The sequence below is a fragment of the Oncorhynchus nerka genome, linkage group LG7 (genome assembly GCF_034236695.1).
Source record: "Oncorhynchus nerka isolate Pitt River linkage group LG7, Oner_Uvic_2.0, whole genome shotgun sequence".
Lineage (NCBI taxonomy): Eukaryota > Metazoa > Chordata > Actinopteri > Salmoniformes > Salmonidae > Oncorhynchus > Oncorhynchus nerka.
Window position 1 is genome coordinate 73,976,326 of NC_088402.1, and position 19,499 is coordinate 73,995,824.

The window sequence follows — 19,499 nt, forward strand, 5'->3', positions numbered from 1 at the left end:
TGTTTAGGCCGGCCTAAATGAGTTCAGGAGTAAAATTTGGCTTAACAAATCACATTATAAATTACATAGGACTCCCTATGTGTTAAAGAATAGGCATTGACATGATTTTTGAATGACTAACCCTTCCTATGTCACCCATACAAACAACATCTGTAAGACCCCTTAGTCAGGTATTGAATTTCAAGCGCAGACTCAACTACAAAGACTAAGGAGCTTTTCGAAAAGCCTCTTAAAGAAGGGTAGTGATATGTAGATGAGTAACAATAACAAATCAGACAGATAATCTCTTTATGTATGGGCAAGTTAATAATTATGCTGTGGATTATATATTAAACCACCCTGACACATCAAAGGTACAGTCCTCCTTCTGAACTGAGCTGCAGAACAGCTCAGGGATGTAACCATGAGGCCATTGGTGATTTTAAAACAGCTACAGAGTTCAACGTCTGTGATGGCAGAAAACTGAGGATGGATCAACAACACTGTAGTGACTCCACAATAATGACCTAAATGACAGAGTGAAAAGAAGAATACAAATATTCCACAACTTGCATCTTGTATGCAATAAGACACTATACTTCAACAAAACACAGCAAAAGAATATACTTTTTGGCCTAAATGCAAAGCCTTATGTTTAGGGAAAATCCAACACAACACATCGCTGAGTAACTGCCTCCTTATTTTGAAGCATGGAGGTAGCTGCATCATGGTATGGGTATGCTTGACATAGGCAATTACTAGGAAGTTTTTCACAATAAAAATAAACAGGATGGATCTAAGCACAGACAAAATCCTAGAGGAAAACCAGTTGCTTTACACGAGAGACTGGGAGAGGAATTCACCTTTCAGCTGGATAATAACCTACAACATGAGTCCAAATCTACTCTGGAGTTGCTTACCAAGAAGACAGTGAATGTTACTGAGTGGCCAAGTTACAGTTTTTACTCAAATCTGCTTGAAAATCTTTAGTAATACTTGAAAATTGCTGTCTAGCCAACATTCCCAACATATTGACAGTGCTTGAAGAATGTTTTAAAGAATAATGGGCAAATGTTGCACAATCCAGGTGTGCAAAGCTGTTAGAGACTTGCCCAGAAAGACTCACAGCTGTAATCAATGACTAAGGTGTTTCTAACATGTATTGATTGACTCAGGGAGCTGAATACATATGCAATGAAAAAATTATAGTTATTTAATTTCTATGAATCTTTAAAAAAATGTCTTTGACTTTGACATTACAAGAGCATTTTGTGTAGATTGTAAAAAAATGTTAACAATTAAATACATTTTAATCCCACTTTGTAACACAATAGAATGTGAAGAAATCCAAGGGGAATTAATATTTTTGCAAGGCACTGTAAATCACCCTATTGTTTGTTTTATTCATCTATCTGTATTCACATTCTGCTAATGTGTCTTCCTTGCAGTCAAGGTAAGAATATGAATATTTCTAATTCATAAAATTAGTCACTCATGGTCACTTTTAATCTTTCAGTTTTTAATGTTTGCTTCTCACATTTTCACAAACACTACATACACATGAAAACATCTTCCCAATAGCAAAGCCACTAAGCCAAACCTGCATGTCACAACAATGTCCATATACACAGTGTCCATATAACAATGTCCATATACACAGTGTCCATATAACAATGTCCATATACACAGTGTCCATATAACAATGTCCATATACACAGTATCCATATACACAGTGTCCATATACACAGTATCCATATACACAGTGTCCATATAACAATGTCCATATACACAGTGTCCATATAACAATGTCCATATACACAGTGTCCATAAAACAATGTCCATATACACAGTGTCCATATAACAATGTCCATATACACAGTATCCATATACACAGCGCATTGAACAACCACATTGAAAGCCTTTTCTGTGCCTTTTTGAAAATGACCAACAACTACAACACTTCAGTATTTACAGTGGAAAATACTACAAGTGGCACTGAAACAACAGAGGATCTCCTTGAAGGTTTTGCGCATCTCGAGACTGCGGAAGGCATAGATAACGGGGTCTATGACAGAGTTACACATGATGAGCACCAGGTAGGTGGTAAAGTGGGACATGTAGCAGACACAGAGCTGGTTCTTGGGACAGGTGATGAGGAGGATGAGGTGAAGGAAGAAAGGTGCCCAGCAGCATACAAACACCCCTAGGAGGATGGTGATGGTGATGGCTCCCTTCATGCAGGTCCTCTGGGGCACCACACCCTCCGCGGGCAGAACAGCGATGCGCTTGATGTGAAGCCTCGCCAGCAGGAACATGTGAACATACAGAGTGGCCATGAGCACCAGCATGGTGAAGAACATGATGATCAGACACACAACGACTGCCTTGCTCTCTGAGTAGACGATGAAGACTATCCCACAGAACACACATGTCAGCCAGATGCCACCGATGGCCAGGACAGCCCGCCGCATCGTCACGATGCTGTGGTAGCGTAGGGCGTAGAAGATGGTCACGTAACGGTCAATGGTGATAGCTAAAAGGTTACAGATTGAGGCCACCAGGGAGATACAGATGATGGAGTCAAAGAAGTTGTCCATGAGTTGAATAAAGTGGTCATCTGCCACAATCAACCGACTGTTCAGCGCAGCGATAACCACCGTCTCTAGTGAGTTGGAGACACTCACCAGCATGTCAGCAGCAGCAAGACTACACAGGAGTACGTACATGGGTGAGTGGAGGTTCTTGTTCTTCACCACTGCCAAGATCACCAAGATGTTCTCCAGAAGGCTGACGATCCCCAGTGTCAGGAACACCTCAGCTTGGATGTGGACTGCCTCACACAGACCATGCTCGATGCCGGTCAGGTTCCCCTGTTTGTCCTCCCCAGCCAGAGACTCCCTGGTGGTTTCATTGAGCTGAAGGTCCAGCGGCAGCAGATGTCTATAAGTGTTGTTCATCAGGTGGGAATTTGGACAACAGTTCACTGGGGGAGATGCAGGAATGCAGGGATACAAGGTAGTGAGTGAGCCACTTCCCCTTAAGAGCCTCTTCTGGAGCCCTGCTGCTGAACGTTTTTACTCCTCCTCTGAGATCAGAGCTAGAGAGAACTGTGGTTATCTGTTTTGCTCCTGAGCTCTGAGAGCACTGTAAGCCCCTGGTCCAATTCAATGAACACACAGACAGCCTGAACATGGGTGTTTGTTTATACACACACATACACATAAGGACACTTGTGCGCAAACACACATTCAGTAGTTTGACATAGACTAAGTTGTTTCACGTTACGCAATTTTCACTTGACCTGATAATACTTCATCGATGACAGTAGCCCTTTCCTGCAGTCAAATTACCTAGTGGCCTCAGGGGTGGAATGTTATTCATATTTTCTTATGTACATGTCAAAACCAGTCATAAAATAATGCAATATATGTCACAACAGGTGTAAATATATGGGTCATGACAGTGTTACGAGATATTATGATAGGTTATGACAAGTTATGTCAGTTGTTATAAAATGTTATGACATGGTTATGACTGTGTCATAAAGTGTTATGACAATGGCTGTCAAGTAAAGTGTTAGCAATATTTTTCTAAGTGGGACACAATCATGAAGTGGAACAACATTTATTGATATTTCAAACTTTTTAACAAATCAAAAACTGAAAAACACAGCCCCACTTTCAGTGCAGCAAACTCTCTGTCATAATTAATAAACATTATTTCAATTTTGCATTGGGATGCAAACTCAAATTGAATACATCAATTCAATATCTGACATGGCCCAGGAGTCTTCTTTATTTTCCAATTTTTCAGTTTTTGATTTGTTAAAAAAGTTTGAAATATCCAATAAATGTTGTTCCACTTCATGATTGTGTCCCACTTGTTGTTGATTCTTCACAAACAAATACAGTTTTATATCTTTATGTTTGAAGCCTGAAATGTGGCAAAAGGTCGCAAAGTTCAAGGGGGCCGAATACTTTCGCAAGGCACTGTATATGCATAAGAACAGGTCTAACCTTTTCTGTCTGTTTGCATTTCATCCAAGATAGCATTACACAACTGGCATGGATTAAGACTTTTTTGTTGTTGTTGTTGTGATCTTTACAAATGAGGTGGGAAAACAGTTGATTTGCAGTCAAGCTGGAAATGCCAATATTCAGGATCATAGCAGGTAAAAAGTAAACAGGGCCATTTTTTTCATCTAAGAGCATAGTTGCTTAGTTGTACTGTTTGCTACACAACTGGCGATTAAACTTTTTTGTTGTTGTTGTTTGATCTTTACAAATGAGGTGGGAAGACAGTTGATTTGCAGTCAAGCTGGAAATGCCACAATGTAGGCTTATTGAAGCGTAAACCACATGTCCTAATCTGGTTCAATAGACAAAGTTAGTCTGGGGATGAGGTTATTGTTATGACTCATGGCTTTCATAACCAAGTCTTTATAACAATTCAATAATGATGAGATGGGAGACGGGAATCAGTTAAGCTATTGGCATCTCAACATATACAACTCCCATGAAGCTCTACGGCAAAACCCCAATACACAACAGTTATGGTTAGTCCATTGCCTGTAGCTATGGCTGACTGTCTGTCTTTAACCTTCTCCTCACCTAAACTGCATTCACCCTGTTATTCTGATTATGTTATTTAGCAGGAAGAATACCGAATAATATATTTATATGAGTAAAACGTCACTTGTGCAGATCACAAACTCGTTATTACCGTTGCTGAGGGGTCTTTCTTCATTTAAGAAACTTGAATATTAATAGGTTTACACACATTCTGTATTTTTCACACATACCACAAACCAGTTTGTATGTATGACACAAGTTATGACACTAGAGGGCACCTCTGCATCACAGATAATAGTTCAACTGTGGAAAGTACTGCTTATTCCTGTGACCAAGAGCAATGGAGGGTTGGCTCTGACCTCTAAGAGGCCACCAGAGTCGTGCAGCAGTGTAGAGACTGTTTCTGGCCAGGGTAGTCATAAATGGCTTTAGAAAGCTGAATAGAGAGGCAGCTACTCCTGTGGGAGAGAAACAAACCTGCCATTGCCTTCTATTGAGTATTGCCAGATCAGACAGTTGGCTACCAAGTTTTTATCCTGCTTTTAACACCAATGTCTTTTAAAGTAGCCTATGTCCTCACTTCACATTTGTAGATGGAGAATTTACGATTAGGCCTATCGCTTAAAGGAACATCTGCAATGGCGGGAGCCACCATTGAAATCACCAGTGAACTGAAGTCACCTTTTTATTAAACCAGCCACTAAAACAATATAATGTATCTATCAATTATCTACCAAAAACAACTAAAGGCTGCATTTACACAGGCTGCCCAATTCTTATATTTTTTGCACTTATTGGTCTTTTGACCAATCAAATCAGCTCGGAATAAGAGCTGATGTGAAAAGATCTGATATGATTGGTCAAAAGACCAATTAGTGAGAAAAATACCAGAATTGGGCTTCCAGGTGTAAATGCTGCCTATTTAAACTGTGTATAGTCACGTGTTACAGATTACCATTGTAATCTCCATGTATTTTGTCTTCATTTGTTTCCAAACATGTGACTTCTGCTAAATTTGGACCTTTATGGCACATGTCTGTGGTTCAAGTCCCTATCCTCTTAAAATGAAATTGACATGGTTTACCTATGTGGCCCCTTATGTGATCAACCATGGATGATGATGGAAGCAGTTTTTGATGACTGTTGACATGGCTTGCATCCATTTTGCAGGGAGGAACCAGAAAGACAAGACTACTGGAATTGTTAACCTGTTGGTTATTATCAGTAAAACACAAGAAATCACATACCAATTGTGCAACCACAGAGCAAGCTCAGCTTGCGCGCGCATCCCTAATAACTTGAACAATGCGTTATGAGTTAACCTGTAAACCAATAGTTAATCTTCTCCAAGAGTGCAAAAACAACGGAGTCAAAGTGATAAAACTGAGGCTTCAAAATTCTGCACTCCGGCATCACATACCAAGCGTTGGTGCACTTCAATAAAATAATATTCGGCATGGAAATGGAAACAATATCCACGTTCGCTAAGAAGCTTTGGTGCGTCAAGAAACAATTTATTCTAGTCCTCACTCCGTTTATTCTCCTCCCGTTAATTTTTGGTCTACCGGAAAAGGTAAGTGGTTATTGGAAGAAACACAAATCTTGCTACACTAACCATTTATTTATCTAACTCACAAGAAAAACTAGTTTTATAACTGTATATAACTAAGCCAAATTGCTGAACCACATCAAATTGTCATGACCTACTACTGAAAGTCAGGCAATGGTTAAATACAGTATTGCCACATAGCCTAAAACTGATATGATTAATAATATCCACACCTGCCTTTAAATCTGAACACCCATTAAACCAATATCTGTTGGAATAAGACTTCACTGAAATTATAATCAGGATCATAAAACATGCCATTAGAACAGGACATGGTCCCGCTTCATCACCGAGCTGACAAGGTACAAATCTGTCGTTCTGCCCCTGAACAGGCAGTTAACCCACTGTTCCTAGGCCGTCATTGAAAATAAGAATTTGTTCTTAACTGACTTGCCTAGTAAAATAAAGGTTAATATTAATATATATATATATATATATATATATATAGCTAAAACATCAATCCTCACATTAATAACTTGACCATAACTCCATTCACCCCTCTTAATCATAGCCATAACCCAATTGGAGACCTAACCAACCAATCTGAGACCTAACACAGCTATTAATAACTTCATGGGCTTATTTATTTACAATTCCCCCCTAATTTTGCAATTCCAGCCACAGAAAAAAAGTACATTCCTTATACATTTGTCTTTCCACAGCGTGATACAAACATTAATGAAATAGATCACCTTTGGCATTTACTCTTAATGTTCACCAACATGTTTCTGTTATGTTTTGCAGGAGGGGAAATGCCTGTACGTGGTGCTGCTAATGGCTGTGTTCTGGTGCACAGAGACTCTTCCCTTAGCTGTCACTGCCATGCTACCTGTTTGCCTCTTTCCAACCATGGGAATTCTTCCATCCAAAAAAGTCTGCCCTCAGTACTTCCTCGATACAAATTTTCTCTTTCTCAGTGGTCTTGTGATGGCGTCAGCTATCGAGGAATGGGGTCTGCATCGCAGAATAGCTCTGAAAGTTCTTAAGATTGTTGGAGTCAAACCAGCCTGGTGAGAAGTCTATATCACCATATATACAACAGTAATACATTTATCAGAATTTATATTTTGGGATTATTTTCCATTATCTAATATGAATCCACTACATATGGCAAAACATACATAATCATGTTTTTAAAAATGTAAATGTAAATTTTTATTGAACCTTTATTTAACTAGGCAAGTCAGTTAAGAACAAATTCTTATTTAATGACGGTTTACCAAAAGGCAAAAGGTGTCCTGCAGGGACGGGGGACTGGGATTAAAAATGTAAAATAAATACGATATAAATATAGGACTAAACACACATCACAACAAGAGAGACAACACAACACTACATAAAGAGAGACCTAAGACGACAACATAGCAAGGCAGCAACACATGACAACACAGCATGGTAGCAACACAACATAACAACAACATGGTAGCAACACAACATCGTAGCAGCACAAAACATGGTACAAACATTATTGGGCACAGACAACAGCACAAACGGCAAGAAGGTAGAGATAACAATATATGACACAAAGCAGCCACAACTGTCAGTAAGAGTGTCCATGATTGAGTCTTTGAATGAAGATATTGAGATAAAACTGTCCAGTTTGAGTGTTTGTTGCAGCTCGTTCCAGTCGCTAGCTGCAGTGAACTGAAAAGAGAAGCGACCCAGGGATGTGTGTGCTTTGGGGACCTTTAACAGAATGTGACTGGCAGAACGGGTGTTGTATGTGGAAGATGAGGGCTGCAGTAGATATCTCAGATAGGGGGGAGTGAGGCCTAAGAAGGTTTTATAAATAAGCATTGCAAATGGTATACAGAGATGACCAGTTTACAGAGGAGTAAAGAGTGCAGTGATGTGTCCTATAAGGAGCATTGTTGGCAAATCCGATGGCCGAATAGTAAAGAACATCTAGCCGCTCGAGAGCACCCTTACCTGCCGATCTATAAATTATGTCTCCGTAATCTAGCATGGATAGGATGGTCATCTGAATCAGGTTTAGTTTGGCAGCTGGGGTGAAAGAGGAGTGATTACGATAGAGGAAACCAAGTCTAGATTTAACTTTAGCCTGCAGCTTTGATATGTGCTGAGAGAAGAACAGTGCACCGTCTAGCCATACTCCTAAGTACTTGCATGAGGTGACTACCTCAAGCTCTAAACCCTCATATGTAGTAATCACACCTGTGGGAAGAGGAGCATTCTTCTTAGCAAACCACATGACCTTTGTTTTGGAGGTGTTCAGAACAAGGTTAAGGGTAGAGATAGCTTGTTGGACACTAAGAAAGCTTTGTTGGAGAGCATTTAACACAAAATTCAGGGAGGGGCCAGCTGAGTGTAAGACTGTATCATCTACATTTAAATGGATTATTGAGCTTCCTACTGCCTGAGCTATGTTGTTGATGTAAATTTAGAAGAGCGTGGGCCTAGGATCGAGCTTTGGGGTACTCCCTTGGTGACAGGCAGTGGCTGAGACAGCAGATTTTCTGACTTTATACACTGTACTCTTTGAGAGAGGTAGTTAGCAAACCAGGCCAAAGACCCCTCAGAGACACCAATACTCCTTAGCCGGCCCTCAAGAATGGAATGGTCTACCGTATCAAAAGCTTTGGCCAAGTCAATAAAAATAGCAGCTCAATATTTCTTAGAATCAAAGGCAATGGTGACATCATTGAGGACCTTTAAGGTTGCAGTGACACATCCATAACCTGAGCGGAAACCAGATTGCATTCCCGAGAGAATACTATAGACATCAAGAAAGCCAGTCAGTTGATTATTGACAAGTTTTTCCAACACTTTTGAGAAACAGGGCAAAATATAAATAGGCCTATAACAGTTAGGATCAGCTTGATCTCCCCCTTTAAATAAAGGACAAACCGTGGCTGTCTTCCAAGCAATGGGAACCTCCACAGAAAGGAGAGACAGGATAAAAAGGTTTGAGATAGGCTTGGCGATGATAGGGGCAGCAACCTTAAAGAAGAAAGGGTCTAAACCATCTGACCCAGATGTTTTTTTGTGGTCAAGTTTAAGGAGCTCCTTTAGCACCTCGGACTCAGTGACTGCCTGCAGGGAGAAACTTTGTAGAGGGGCAGGGGAAAAAGAGGGAGAAGCATCGGGGAGAGTCGCATTAGAAGGGGTGGGAGATGAGGAAATGTTGGATGGGCAAGGAGGCATGGCTGAGTCTATTAGGAATCCTGACTTAATGAAGTGGTGATTATAGAGCTCAGCCATGTGCTTCTTGTCAGTAACAACCACATCATCAACATTAAGGGACATGGGCAGCTGTGAGGAGGAGGGTTTATTCTCCAGGTCATTAACCGTTTTCCAGAGCTTCTTGGGGTTAGACCCACAGAGAGAGAACTGCTCCTTACAGTAACTAACTTTGGCCTTCCAGACAGCCTGAGTGCACTTATTTCTAATTTTCCTGAATGACAGCCAGTCAGCCTGAGTATGCGTGTGCCGAGCCTTACGCCAAATGCAATTCTTACGGTGGAGTAACTCGACAAGATCACGGTCGAACCAGGGGCTAAATCTGTTTTTAATTCTCATTTTCTTTATGGGGGTGTGTTTGTTAACAATTCCACTGAACATTTCAAATAAGAAGGTCCAAGCGTCTTCGAGCTGATTCTCTACCATTTTACATACGCCAGTTGTTATCAAAAATGTTATTGATAATCATAGTATTGATTTGTCACTCCACTTACACCTGACCCATGTGCCCATCTCTTTCCCCATACAGGTTGATTTTGGGAATGATGATCACATCTGCCTTCCTGTCCATGTGGCTCAGCAACACAGCAACAACGGCTATGATGCTTCCCATTGCTAACGCCATCCTGGAGAGCCTCTTTGGGGACCTGGCCACTCTGAAGGAGAACTGCAAGGTGAAAGATGAGACAGAGGGTGAGTTGCTGTGTAGGGTTTCTCCAACTGTCCCACATACATCTAGCGAAAATATTAAGACCTATACAGTAGCTAAGCCAGGACAAATTTAGTCTATCAACACTGAAGGGTAGAATTAATGCTAATTGTTTGTAGTGCTTACTCCAGGGTGTCAAACTCAATCCATGGAGGGACAAGTGTCTGCTGATTTTAGTTTTTTCCTTTCAATTTGTGTCCAGTTAAGACCTATACAAACAAGTGAGAGGAGTTCCTAACTGATCAGTGACCTTAATTAATCAAAAAAATAAGGAGGAGCGAAAACCCGCAGACACTCGGGCCTCTGTGGAATGAGTTTGACACGTGCCTTACACAGACGAACAGACTATACTTTAATTTTCCACATTAAAACAGTTTTAATGTTTCCACATTAAAACTGTAATATGTAACTCAAGGTGTGAACTTCGTACAACTACTGAACCTTTTCTATCATATTGCCTTCAGAGCACGACATGTCAAGTTATTCAATATTAAAATGGTAATTTATTGATTATAGTAGCCACCTTTCAAGTCATTTATTAAATATGACAGAGGTCTACAGACAACCTAGTTAGAAAACTGGAACTCACAGGCTTTGATTACATATGAATTGTTAATATCTCTGTTATAGCTTGTCTCATTCATACTATAGCTATGTGTACCGTAGCATCAAACTAGTTGGTTTATGGGAAATGTATTGATTCTCCGTAGAGGCAGTTACACTTAGATAACCCCCTAAATCTCCTTCAAATTGGTATTCAATATGGGATTATTATGTCTAAGCCTGTCCTTAAAAATATTTTGACATTTGTCACTGCACAGTGAACAATGGAGAGAATAACTCTAACAATCTGTTAACTTCAACATCCATCAGGTCAATCACAAGTAAAGCTGCATTCACTGCCCTCTGAAAAACAGATCTTGTCTATAGATGGGTAAGAAAGGAAGCATAAACAAACTGAACAATTTTAGCTCTCGTGTTGGATTCATGGTTATCATGTAGCTATTTACTAGCATTGTTACAATCTGGTTACATTTCCCTATATTATATCTTAAGAACTGATGGGATGGTGCGGTCAAATGGGAGGACTGCACAGGAGATCAGGACAGAGTCAGAGTACCAGATGAAGGTGTGGAAAGGCTTCCTGATCTGTATCCCATACGCTGCCAGTATCGGAGGGACTGCCACCCTGACAGGCACGGCGCCAAACCTCATCCTCATTGGACAACTTAAGAGGTACCCAAGTTCAGGACTTGACTGATCTCTCTTTCTGCTACTGCATCTGTACATACCCTCTCATAGACCTCACAGGTCCATCAGATAGAGCAATGAAGGTATGCAAGGAGAAAAGGTGGTTTTAACCATTATGAAAAAAGATGAGTACTGTTCTGTTTCAGACTTCAGAAGTCCCTCTGAAAGCCCCAGTGCAGTCAAAAACTTGATTTTCCTGTGCTTTATATATACACGGAGTATACCAAACATTAGGAACACCTTCCTAATATTGAGTTGCAGCCCCCCCCAAGTTGGCTGGATGTCGTTTGGGTGGTGGACCATTCTTGATACATGCGGGAAACTGTTGAGTGTGAAAAACTCAGCAGCGTTGCAGTTTTAGAATAAGAGCTGTTTGAAAAGACCGCTGGAAATTTCAGCCGGTTTTGGTGGGATGGAGTTTTGGCCTGCCTGGTGACAACACCAGGCGGTAAATTAGTCTATAGACCAATAAGAAAGAGAGTTCTAAACCTCTCTGCCAACCTCTCTGCCAACAGCTAGTTTTCAGTTTTCCCCTCCCCACTCAGACAGTCCTAGCTAAATTCTTTCTTGAGAAATTGCTCTTGCTAAGAGGCTATTTATTATTATTATTATTTTTACCATTTTAATTGAAAACAAATTACAGTAAGGTACTTAATTGTTACCCAGAAATGAAATGATATTGAGGACCTTTAAAGGCATATGACACCAACCCGACAACCTGAGTTAGGATTTTACTGGCAAAATGTTACATTTTAGACCATAAAATACTACTTTTTTCATGTTTGCTGTACAGTTTTTGACAGTTGCTTATTTGTGTCCTAGTTACTTCCCAGAGTGCGACTTGATAAATTTTGGCTCTTGGTTTGCATTCGCCTTTCCTCTCATGGTACTCTTCCTCATCTTGGCATGGCTGTGGATTTCTTTCCTCTACGGGGGCTTGAATACGCGGTATGGTGGTCAAATCAAATCTAAGTTCCTCAAACGTTGTAATATAAAAACGTGACCATAGATGATCACATAGGCAGTCTGTGCTAGAGTTCTAGGACTTCTGCCTGTACACTTTTTAAAATAATATGAAGTAATACATTCTCCAACCTGTCAGATACATTCACACTATTTTAATACTATTTGTTGTGTTCAGGTTATGTGTGAAGAAACAGGACGAAAGAGCACAAGCAGAGAAAAAAGCAGAGGCTGTTATTGATGAAGACTACAGAAAACTAGGCCCCATAAAGTAAGGGACTCTAGCCTTATCTCTAGACTAAATCACAGGCAACATGCTCTAATCTTAAATCATGCCCTATACCAGGGTTGGCCAATTCTGGTTCAGGAGGGCCACATTGTTTGCATGCTTTGGATTGTTTATTTTAATCAGTTGGATGGAACAAAATCCTGCTAGAACCCTCCAGGACTAAGGATAACCCCTGTTCTAGACCCTCTGTACTTAGTCAGGAGTTATGTAGAATTCCTCAATGACAACAATTTCCATCTTCCATTTTAGTTTTGCAGAAGGATCCATCGCATTCTTTTTCATTTTGTTTGCCGTTCTCCTGTTCACAAGAGATCCCAAATTTGTAACTGGATGGTCCACATTTTTCAACAAAGGGTAAGACAGATAAGTTTGCTACAAGCTAACAAGGCACTGCCCGTTACCTCGGAAATGTCTGTATAATTCACTGGAGGCATGAGGAAACCAGCTGCATCATGACTTCCCCTTCTCTGATTCTCTTCCTACTGTAGGTATGTGTCAGATGCGACCACTGGAGTGATCATTGTGTCAATCCTATTTTTCTTCCCTTCCCAGAAGCCCTCTCTTAGCTGGTGGTTTGATTCTAAAGGTCAGTACTTGAAAGGACATGTCCCAAATAATAAGAAATATGTTTTCGGATTATGTAGATGGAAAATACCACTGCCTCTAGTCATATCACCTTTCTGTACTGATACAGAGGACACATGGGATGTTTTCGAATCAAAAGATTAGATGGAGTGAAGCAGCTGTATGCATATACTGTAGACCAAGGGTTTTAAACTCACATTATTTAAGCAATAAGGCCCGAAGATTGTGGTATATGGCCAATTTTCCACAGCTAAGGGCTGTTCTTATGCACAACGCAACACAGAGTGCCTGGATACAGGCCTTAGCCGTGATATATTGGCCATATACCACAAACCCAAGGTGCCTTATTGCTATTATAAACTGGTTACCAACATAATTAGAGCAGAAAAAATCAAAATCAAAATCATATCCATGGTATATGGTCTGATTTACCACGGTTGTCAGCCAATCAGCATTCAGGGCTTGAACCACCCAGTTTATAATATTAATTATACCATGGCATTGTTGAATACTTGTTCCTGATTGGCTTGAAGGGCATTCTAGAGTGTGCATTATTTCCCTATAACGCATGGTATATTTGCACGGTAGAATTCAATGGCTATAGTTCATTCAATGGCTATAGTTAATTCTTCCATGTTCTATATTTGCTTTTGAAAACAAAAGTGAAATTGAAAACATTATTGGCATTGTTGAATTCGATTTTCATAATGGCAAATTAGAACTCATGGTTTGGTTAGCCAAACTAGCGAGCCTGTTTGGTTACCACGGCAATTACTAATGCACTTGCTAGCTACTTCAGTGGATGTTGAACACAATTCTACCAGCAAATGAACACATTTCTTTAAATTATAGCCATGATATAAAAGGGATAATCAACTTAGGGCTCTATGCATTCTCTGGAAAAGAATGAAACTCCTTGGAAGGTCAGTTCCACTCTGCCAGCACGTTGTTGAACACAACTTCTGCATCGTTCATTAATTTCCATAGAATGTAGAGGCCTTTGTTGATTATCCCTTACATCATGCCTCACCAGAAATAAATTACAGTACAGATGCCGTATCTTAATTTGATCACGCAGTTGTTAAAGGAATTTTCCTGCACAGCAGGAAATTCTAACTTGTAGTGTATTCAAGGTTTAAAAAGGCTTTTAAAGTTTGTAATTTATACTTTAAAATGTCAGATTTGATTTGCCATAATGAAAAATGTATCAACCTCTACAAAAAATGACAATTAATCATAATCCATATATTAACTCACATTTCCTGTTGCTGCAGGATTATTCTACTGCTGCAGCAAACTGGCTCCAATTAAGATCCTATATCTGTATCATTGACTACTATCAAAGTAGAATATTCTTTCTTTCTTTCATTAGTCCATTTCTGAAGTGCAAAACTTGTATTGGCTCTGTTGTTAGGTACTGTAAATCACCTGAGGAATGTTAATGACGCAGATTAGTCTGAGCAGCATTCTGTTGTGAGGTAAGACTGTAGCCCCTTTGTTTGTGTGATTATTATTAATCTCTCAAAAGTGTGTCGCCACACTTTGGTTTGCTCTGTTTACTCTGCTCTACAGTTGAAGTCGGAAGTTTACATACACCTTAGCCAAAGACATTTCAACTCATTTTTTCACAATTCCTGACAATTAATCCTAGTAAAAATGCCTTGTTTTAAGTCAGTTAGGATCACCACTTTATTTTAAGAATGTGAAATGTCAGAATAATAGCAGAGAGAATGATTTATTTCAGCTTTTATTTATTTCATCACATTCCCAGTGGGTCAGACGTTTACATACACTCAATTAGTATTTGGTAGCATTGCCTTTAAATTGTTTAACTTGGGTCAAAACGTTTCGGGTAGCCTTCCACAAGCTCCCCACAATAAGATGGCCCATTCCTCCTGACAAAGCTGGTGTAACTGAGTCAGGTTTGTAGGCCTCCTTGCTCACACACGCTTTTTCAGTTCTCACCACAAATTTTCTATGGGATTGAAATATTTCTGGCACAGCGGTACCTGAGAGAAAAACAAAATACCAGCCATGGCCATATTTTGACCCTTAACCCTTATTTTAACCCCTAACCCCTACCTTCAGCCTTTTCTTTATTACTCCTTTTCAAGGCCCCTTGCAGGTTAGATATTCTGATATTTCGGTGGTTGACCTGGATTTGGCTGGTGGGCCGAGGTTGATTGTATACCTTGTCATGTTTTCCACAGCATCAAATACTCCATATGTTCCTCTCCTATCATGGAAGAAAGCACAGGAATGTGTCCCGTGGAATATCATTCTGTTGCTGGGTGGAGGCTTTGCCATGGCCAAGGGATGTGAGGTAAAACCATAGAATTTACATATAGAATCAATTTGCCCTATGGGTAAAACCTGTTGATGTTTAATGATGCACAAAGATATGAAATCCCTTTAACTCACATTCGAATATCTATTGTGTGGTGATTTATATAACTTTTGACCTATTTCTGCTACTACTGAGATGGGGGCTGTCTGTTGATGCTCTGTCCCTGTTGTATAATATAGGAGTCAGGACTGGCGGCGTGGATAGGAGCCTACCTCCAGCCTATTGCCCAGGTCCCCCCTGCTGTGGCCGTCATGTTCATCACAGCTTTCCTGGCCTGTTTCACAGAGTTTGCCAGCAACACCGCCACCATTATCATATTCCTGCCCGTCATCGCTGAACTGGTGAGCTGTCATCTATGACATGACCACAACATTCAACGTTTAGTTCGATGTTTCCATTATTGAGATTGACGTGCCCTGTGGGTATGAAAAGGACAGGCCTACTGTAGTAGGCAATCATTTTGAAGGAAGACATGTATTTTGTGTCTAGTATTTGAATATCCCTTGTTATCTACCAAAAAGCCTTGAACTACATTGGATTACTAATTCATGGATTAGTGTTCCCCATGGGAAAAGATGATGGGGAGGAGCTCTCTTCTCTAATCTCCCACAGCAATTGACCTTTTTAGTGTTTTCCATGGGGTTAACAGATCTGTCAGTGTAGCACCATGGCTGTTGGGTCTATTTGTATGTCTGTTGGACATTAACTACAGTTATCAGTAACCAGTTGTCTTTGGCTGGGAGTGACAATGTCCTGCAGTATCGTTCAATCTAAGCAATAGTATCACCCACCCAGTATCATCCAGTATCACCACGACAAGTGCGCAATACTTACTTATCTTCAGTAAAATTCCCAAGCCAAATCAATGACTACTAACAATTTGGAATATTGTTGCCAGTTATTGAATGAGAGATGGATTCACTCACTCCTTACTAACGTGTATGCTCCTTGTGTTTGTCTGAAGAAAAGTGTTTAAAAGTGTTATTATTTTTGCATTAATACAATTTTGTCAAAAGAATAGCAACAAATGTGTTTGTCTCCTATTGACAGGCTATGTTTGTCAAGGTGAACCCTCTTTACTTTATGATACCTGCGACAACAGGATGTTCATTTGCCTTCATGTTGCCAGTCTCCACCCCTCCCAACTCCATTGCCTTTGCATCTGGCCATCTTTTGGTGAAGGACATGGTAAGATCCTTACGCCGATATACTCTATGACCATATGTCAGACTGTTCCTAAACTTAAAGGTACTGTATTCTATCCAAGACATCTGTTTGGTTTCTCTATTTACAGGTGAAAACAGGCTTTGTGATGAACATTTTGGGCATTTTATCGGTTTCTCTGGCCATGAACACTTGGGGTCGTGCCATGTTCAGTTTGGAGACTTATCCAGACTGGGCTCGTCCAGTCAACATGTCCAGTACTGTCACAGATATACAGTTCCCCTCCGACTCACTTTTCAACCTTACTAGTTTACCGTAGATCTGAAGCTTATCCAGTATAATTATTATACTGCATTATATAGTAAATACTGGATCATAATTTCTGAATATGTACAAAGTCAATAACTATAGACTTGGGGAGAATTAGCTGTTACTTTAAGTAATTTAGCCTATGGTGTGATGGCTATACCATGTTGCTAAGGTACTGTCCTTTTTCAATCAGTCTACTGTATATGACTTTTGATTTTTTTAACTGTTTATATTTTGTTCAGGCTCTCATTGTGATCTACGTACTCTGTCATGTAGATTATACCAAGTTGTATCAGCTCATTTTCTTGTTTGTCACGAACCCCTGCTCTCCCCAGATGTGTCCTGTGTTTTGCCCTGATTTGTTTTAGATCACTGTGACATATTTCCATTGGAAGATCATTTGTTTGGGCAGGGCGGGGGGGCGACAGAATAGACAGTGGTTGGTCTGTCTGTTGTTGCCTTCTCTTCCACAGTTATACAACAAGTCATGTCGGACATAGTTTTTGTCCAGACACCGGTGATGTCTTGTCTCATCTCTCACTATGCTTGCTGAAATGAATTGCATCTTAGTGACGTCTGCTGGTCATTGTGCCACATTGCACTGTTCACTGTGAGCGTCTCATACTGTACCTCATTGTAATATTCCCTGGATAGTGTTTGTGATGGTAATCCTTATTAATTAGGGTGTTAGCAGTCTGCTTGATGATTATAAACCCAATCCATTGCATGACAATCCTCCAAGTCCTCCACCAACTGGTAAATGACACTTGAACTCAATCCTCCATTGATCTTTAGCTATGTAAACTGTGACTGTCTTGACACATAACAGGAGTTTGTGAATTATTCCTAAAACATACTTACCTAGGCCATGGGGGTCACTGGCTGCATGTGTTTAAACATATTTTTGTAAGTTACACACAGAAGGTCAGTTTACCTTTTCATCATGTCTTTTAAATCATGATTTTCTGATCTTATTTTATTTGAAATAATCATTAGAAATGTGGTGTGTGAAAATCGAAATAACTATTTTCTACCATAGCTTTTATTTAGTGTAATACATTTAGCTTTATCAATGCACATTTTGTAGATTTGTTATTTTCTTAATACTTCTCGTTACCAAATAAAACTGAATGGCAAATGAGTTAGTGTCTTTTTTCGTCAATCCATGGAATTGATATATTTAGCTGATGTCAGTGAGCAGGCACCAACAGACATGCAACACAGTACTATATATAACAGAACAACTTAAAACCATGGGTTAATATTCAGAAGGGGGTCAAGCCTATAGTAATTTTAATCATTGACCCAAGTGACACAGCATAATATGTAGTAAGGAGAATAGACAGTGCAATCAGGTCTTATTTAACAGCCGTGTGTCTGACAGCACCAAACAAGATACTCAACAGGCCAAATGAGGCTAACAACATTTGAAAGAAGGTTGCATTGAAATGTGGTTTGAACACATTTTTTACATATGCATCTTAAGCAAGCAGACATACAGTATTTTGCCCCCTATTTCTCTCAAGAATGGTGCAAGGCTGTAAATTCCTTATAATGTCTGTTTGGTGTTGTAAAGTGTCTGCAATCTCAAGGTTTGGCACATGGTTAACTCTGCAGAACCCAAAGGTAGTTAGTTACTCAGTGTGAGAGAGGGGTCATTGGGGGAGGCCCCAGTAAACAAGACAAACTACAACAGAACACAAGAAACGCAGCAGCACAGGACACACATTAAATAGAAGAACTTACTACGAAATGTTGGAAAAGGAAGTTTGACAAGTAGTACCATACATGAAATTACTAGACCTTGATGCTCAACCAATCAAATATACAGTAAATGATTTCAACTAGCTGAACATTTAGTTTTGGAAGACTCTGACACATACAATTGATTAGGGGTTGATTAGATCCTTTCCTTTTTCAACTTGTCGAAGGTTCTCTACATGCTCATTGATTCCCGGATAATAAAAATACTTCCTCCTATTAGTCAGTAGAAGTATATATGACTTCCCACAGGGTTATGTTTAGATCTATAAATAGGACACAGATGTAGGATCTTCATTAAAGCTAGTTTGCTATAGCAGGAAAATAATCTTGCCGCAACAGGAAATGTGAATTATTATGTGGATTATAATTAATGGAATAATTTAGTAGTGGTTGATATATTTTTTGTTAGGGCAAATCAAGTCTGACATTTCAAAGTGGAAATTACAAACTTTAGACGCCTTTTAAATACTCAAATACACTACAAGTTCGCATTTCCTGCTTAGCAGGAAAATTCTCAGCAACAAAGGAGTGATCCAATTAGGATCTTACATCTGTACCACACTGCTCATATCCTGTAGTACCTTTCAAATCTCCAATACTTCCCTAAATTATTAGTCACCAAGTATTGCATTTTAACAACTTTTATCATTTTCAGCTCACACTTTTCTCCAATAACTTGATTCATCCCCTTTGAGAACAATCTTACACATATCTATGTGACATTGACTGTGAATAAGCTCCTTTTTCAAAAGTTACCC

The 19,499-nt window shown here is 39.7% G+C and overlaps 2 protein-coding genes across 2 annotated transcripts; one reads left to right on the top strand and one right to left on the bottom strand.

Annotated features, from left to right (window-relative positions):
* Positions 1-1,560: 1,560 nt before the first annotated feature.
* mc3r (melanocortin 3 receptor) lies at positions 1,561-3,025 on the bottom strand. Its single transcript, XM_029665577.2, has one exon. The coding sequence runs from the start codon at positions 2,934-2,936 to the stop codon at positions 1,941-1,943; it is 996 nt and encodes a 331-aa protein (XP_029521437.1). The 5' UTR covers positions 2,937-3,025; the 3' UTR covers positions 1,561-1,940.
* A 2,899-nt stretch (positions 3,026-5,924) lies between these two features.
* On the top strand, positions 5,925-18,118 carry LOC115132380 (Na(+)/dicarboxylate cotransporter 3-like). The gene is made up of 13 exons (XM_029664974.2): positions 5,925-6,123; positions 6,904-7,169; positions 9,890-10,053; positions 10,943-11,003; positions 11,126-11,305; positions 12,143-12,268; positions 12,462-12,554; positions 12,822-12,926; positions 13,061-13,158; positions 15,368-15,480; positions 15,684-15,845; positions 16,555-16,692; positions 16,799-18,118. Exons 1-13 carry the CDS (start codon positions 6,007-6,009, stop codon positions 16,985-16,987), a joined length of 1,812 nt encoding a protein of 603 aa, XP_029520834.2. The 5' UTR covers positions 5,925-6,006; the 3' UTR covers positions 16,988-18,118.
* The last annotated feature ends 1,381 nt before the right edge of the window (positions 18,119-19,499 follow it).

Excerpts from the sequence above, each read along its gene's own strand:
- mc3r (XM_029665577.2), bottom strand. The coding sequence starts at position 2,936 with ATGAACAACACTTATAGACATCTGCTGCCGCTGGACCTTCAGCTCAAT.
- LOC115132380 (XM_029664974.2), top strand. The coding sequence starts at position 6,007 with ATGGAAATGGAAACAATATCCACGTTCGCTAAGAAGCTTTGGTGCGTC. Across the intron at positions 12,555-12,821 it reads AGAAAACTAGGCCCCATAAA|TTTTGCAGAAGGATCCATCG; the intron begins GTAAGGGACTCT and ends CTTCCATTTTAG. Across the intron at positions 15,481-15,683 it reads CCATGGCCAAGGGATGTGAG|GAGTCAGGACTGGCGGCGTG; the intron begins GTAAAACCATAG and ends TGTATAATATAG.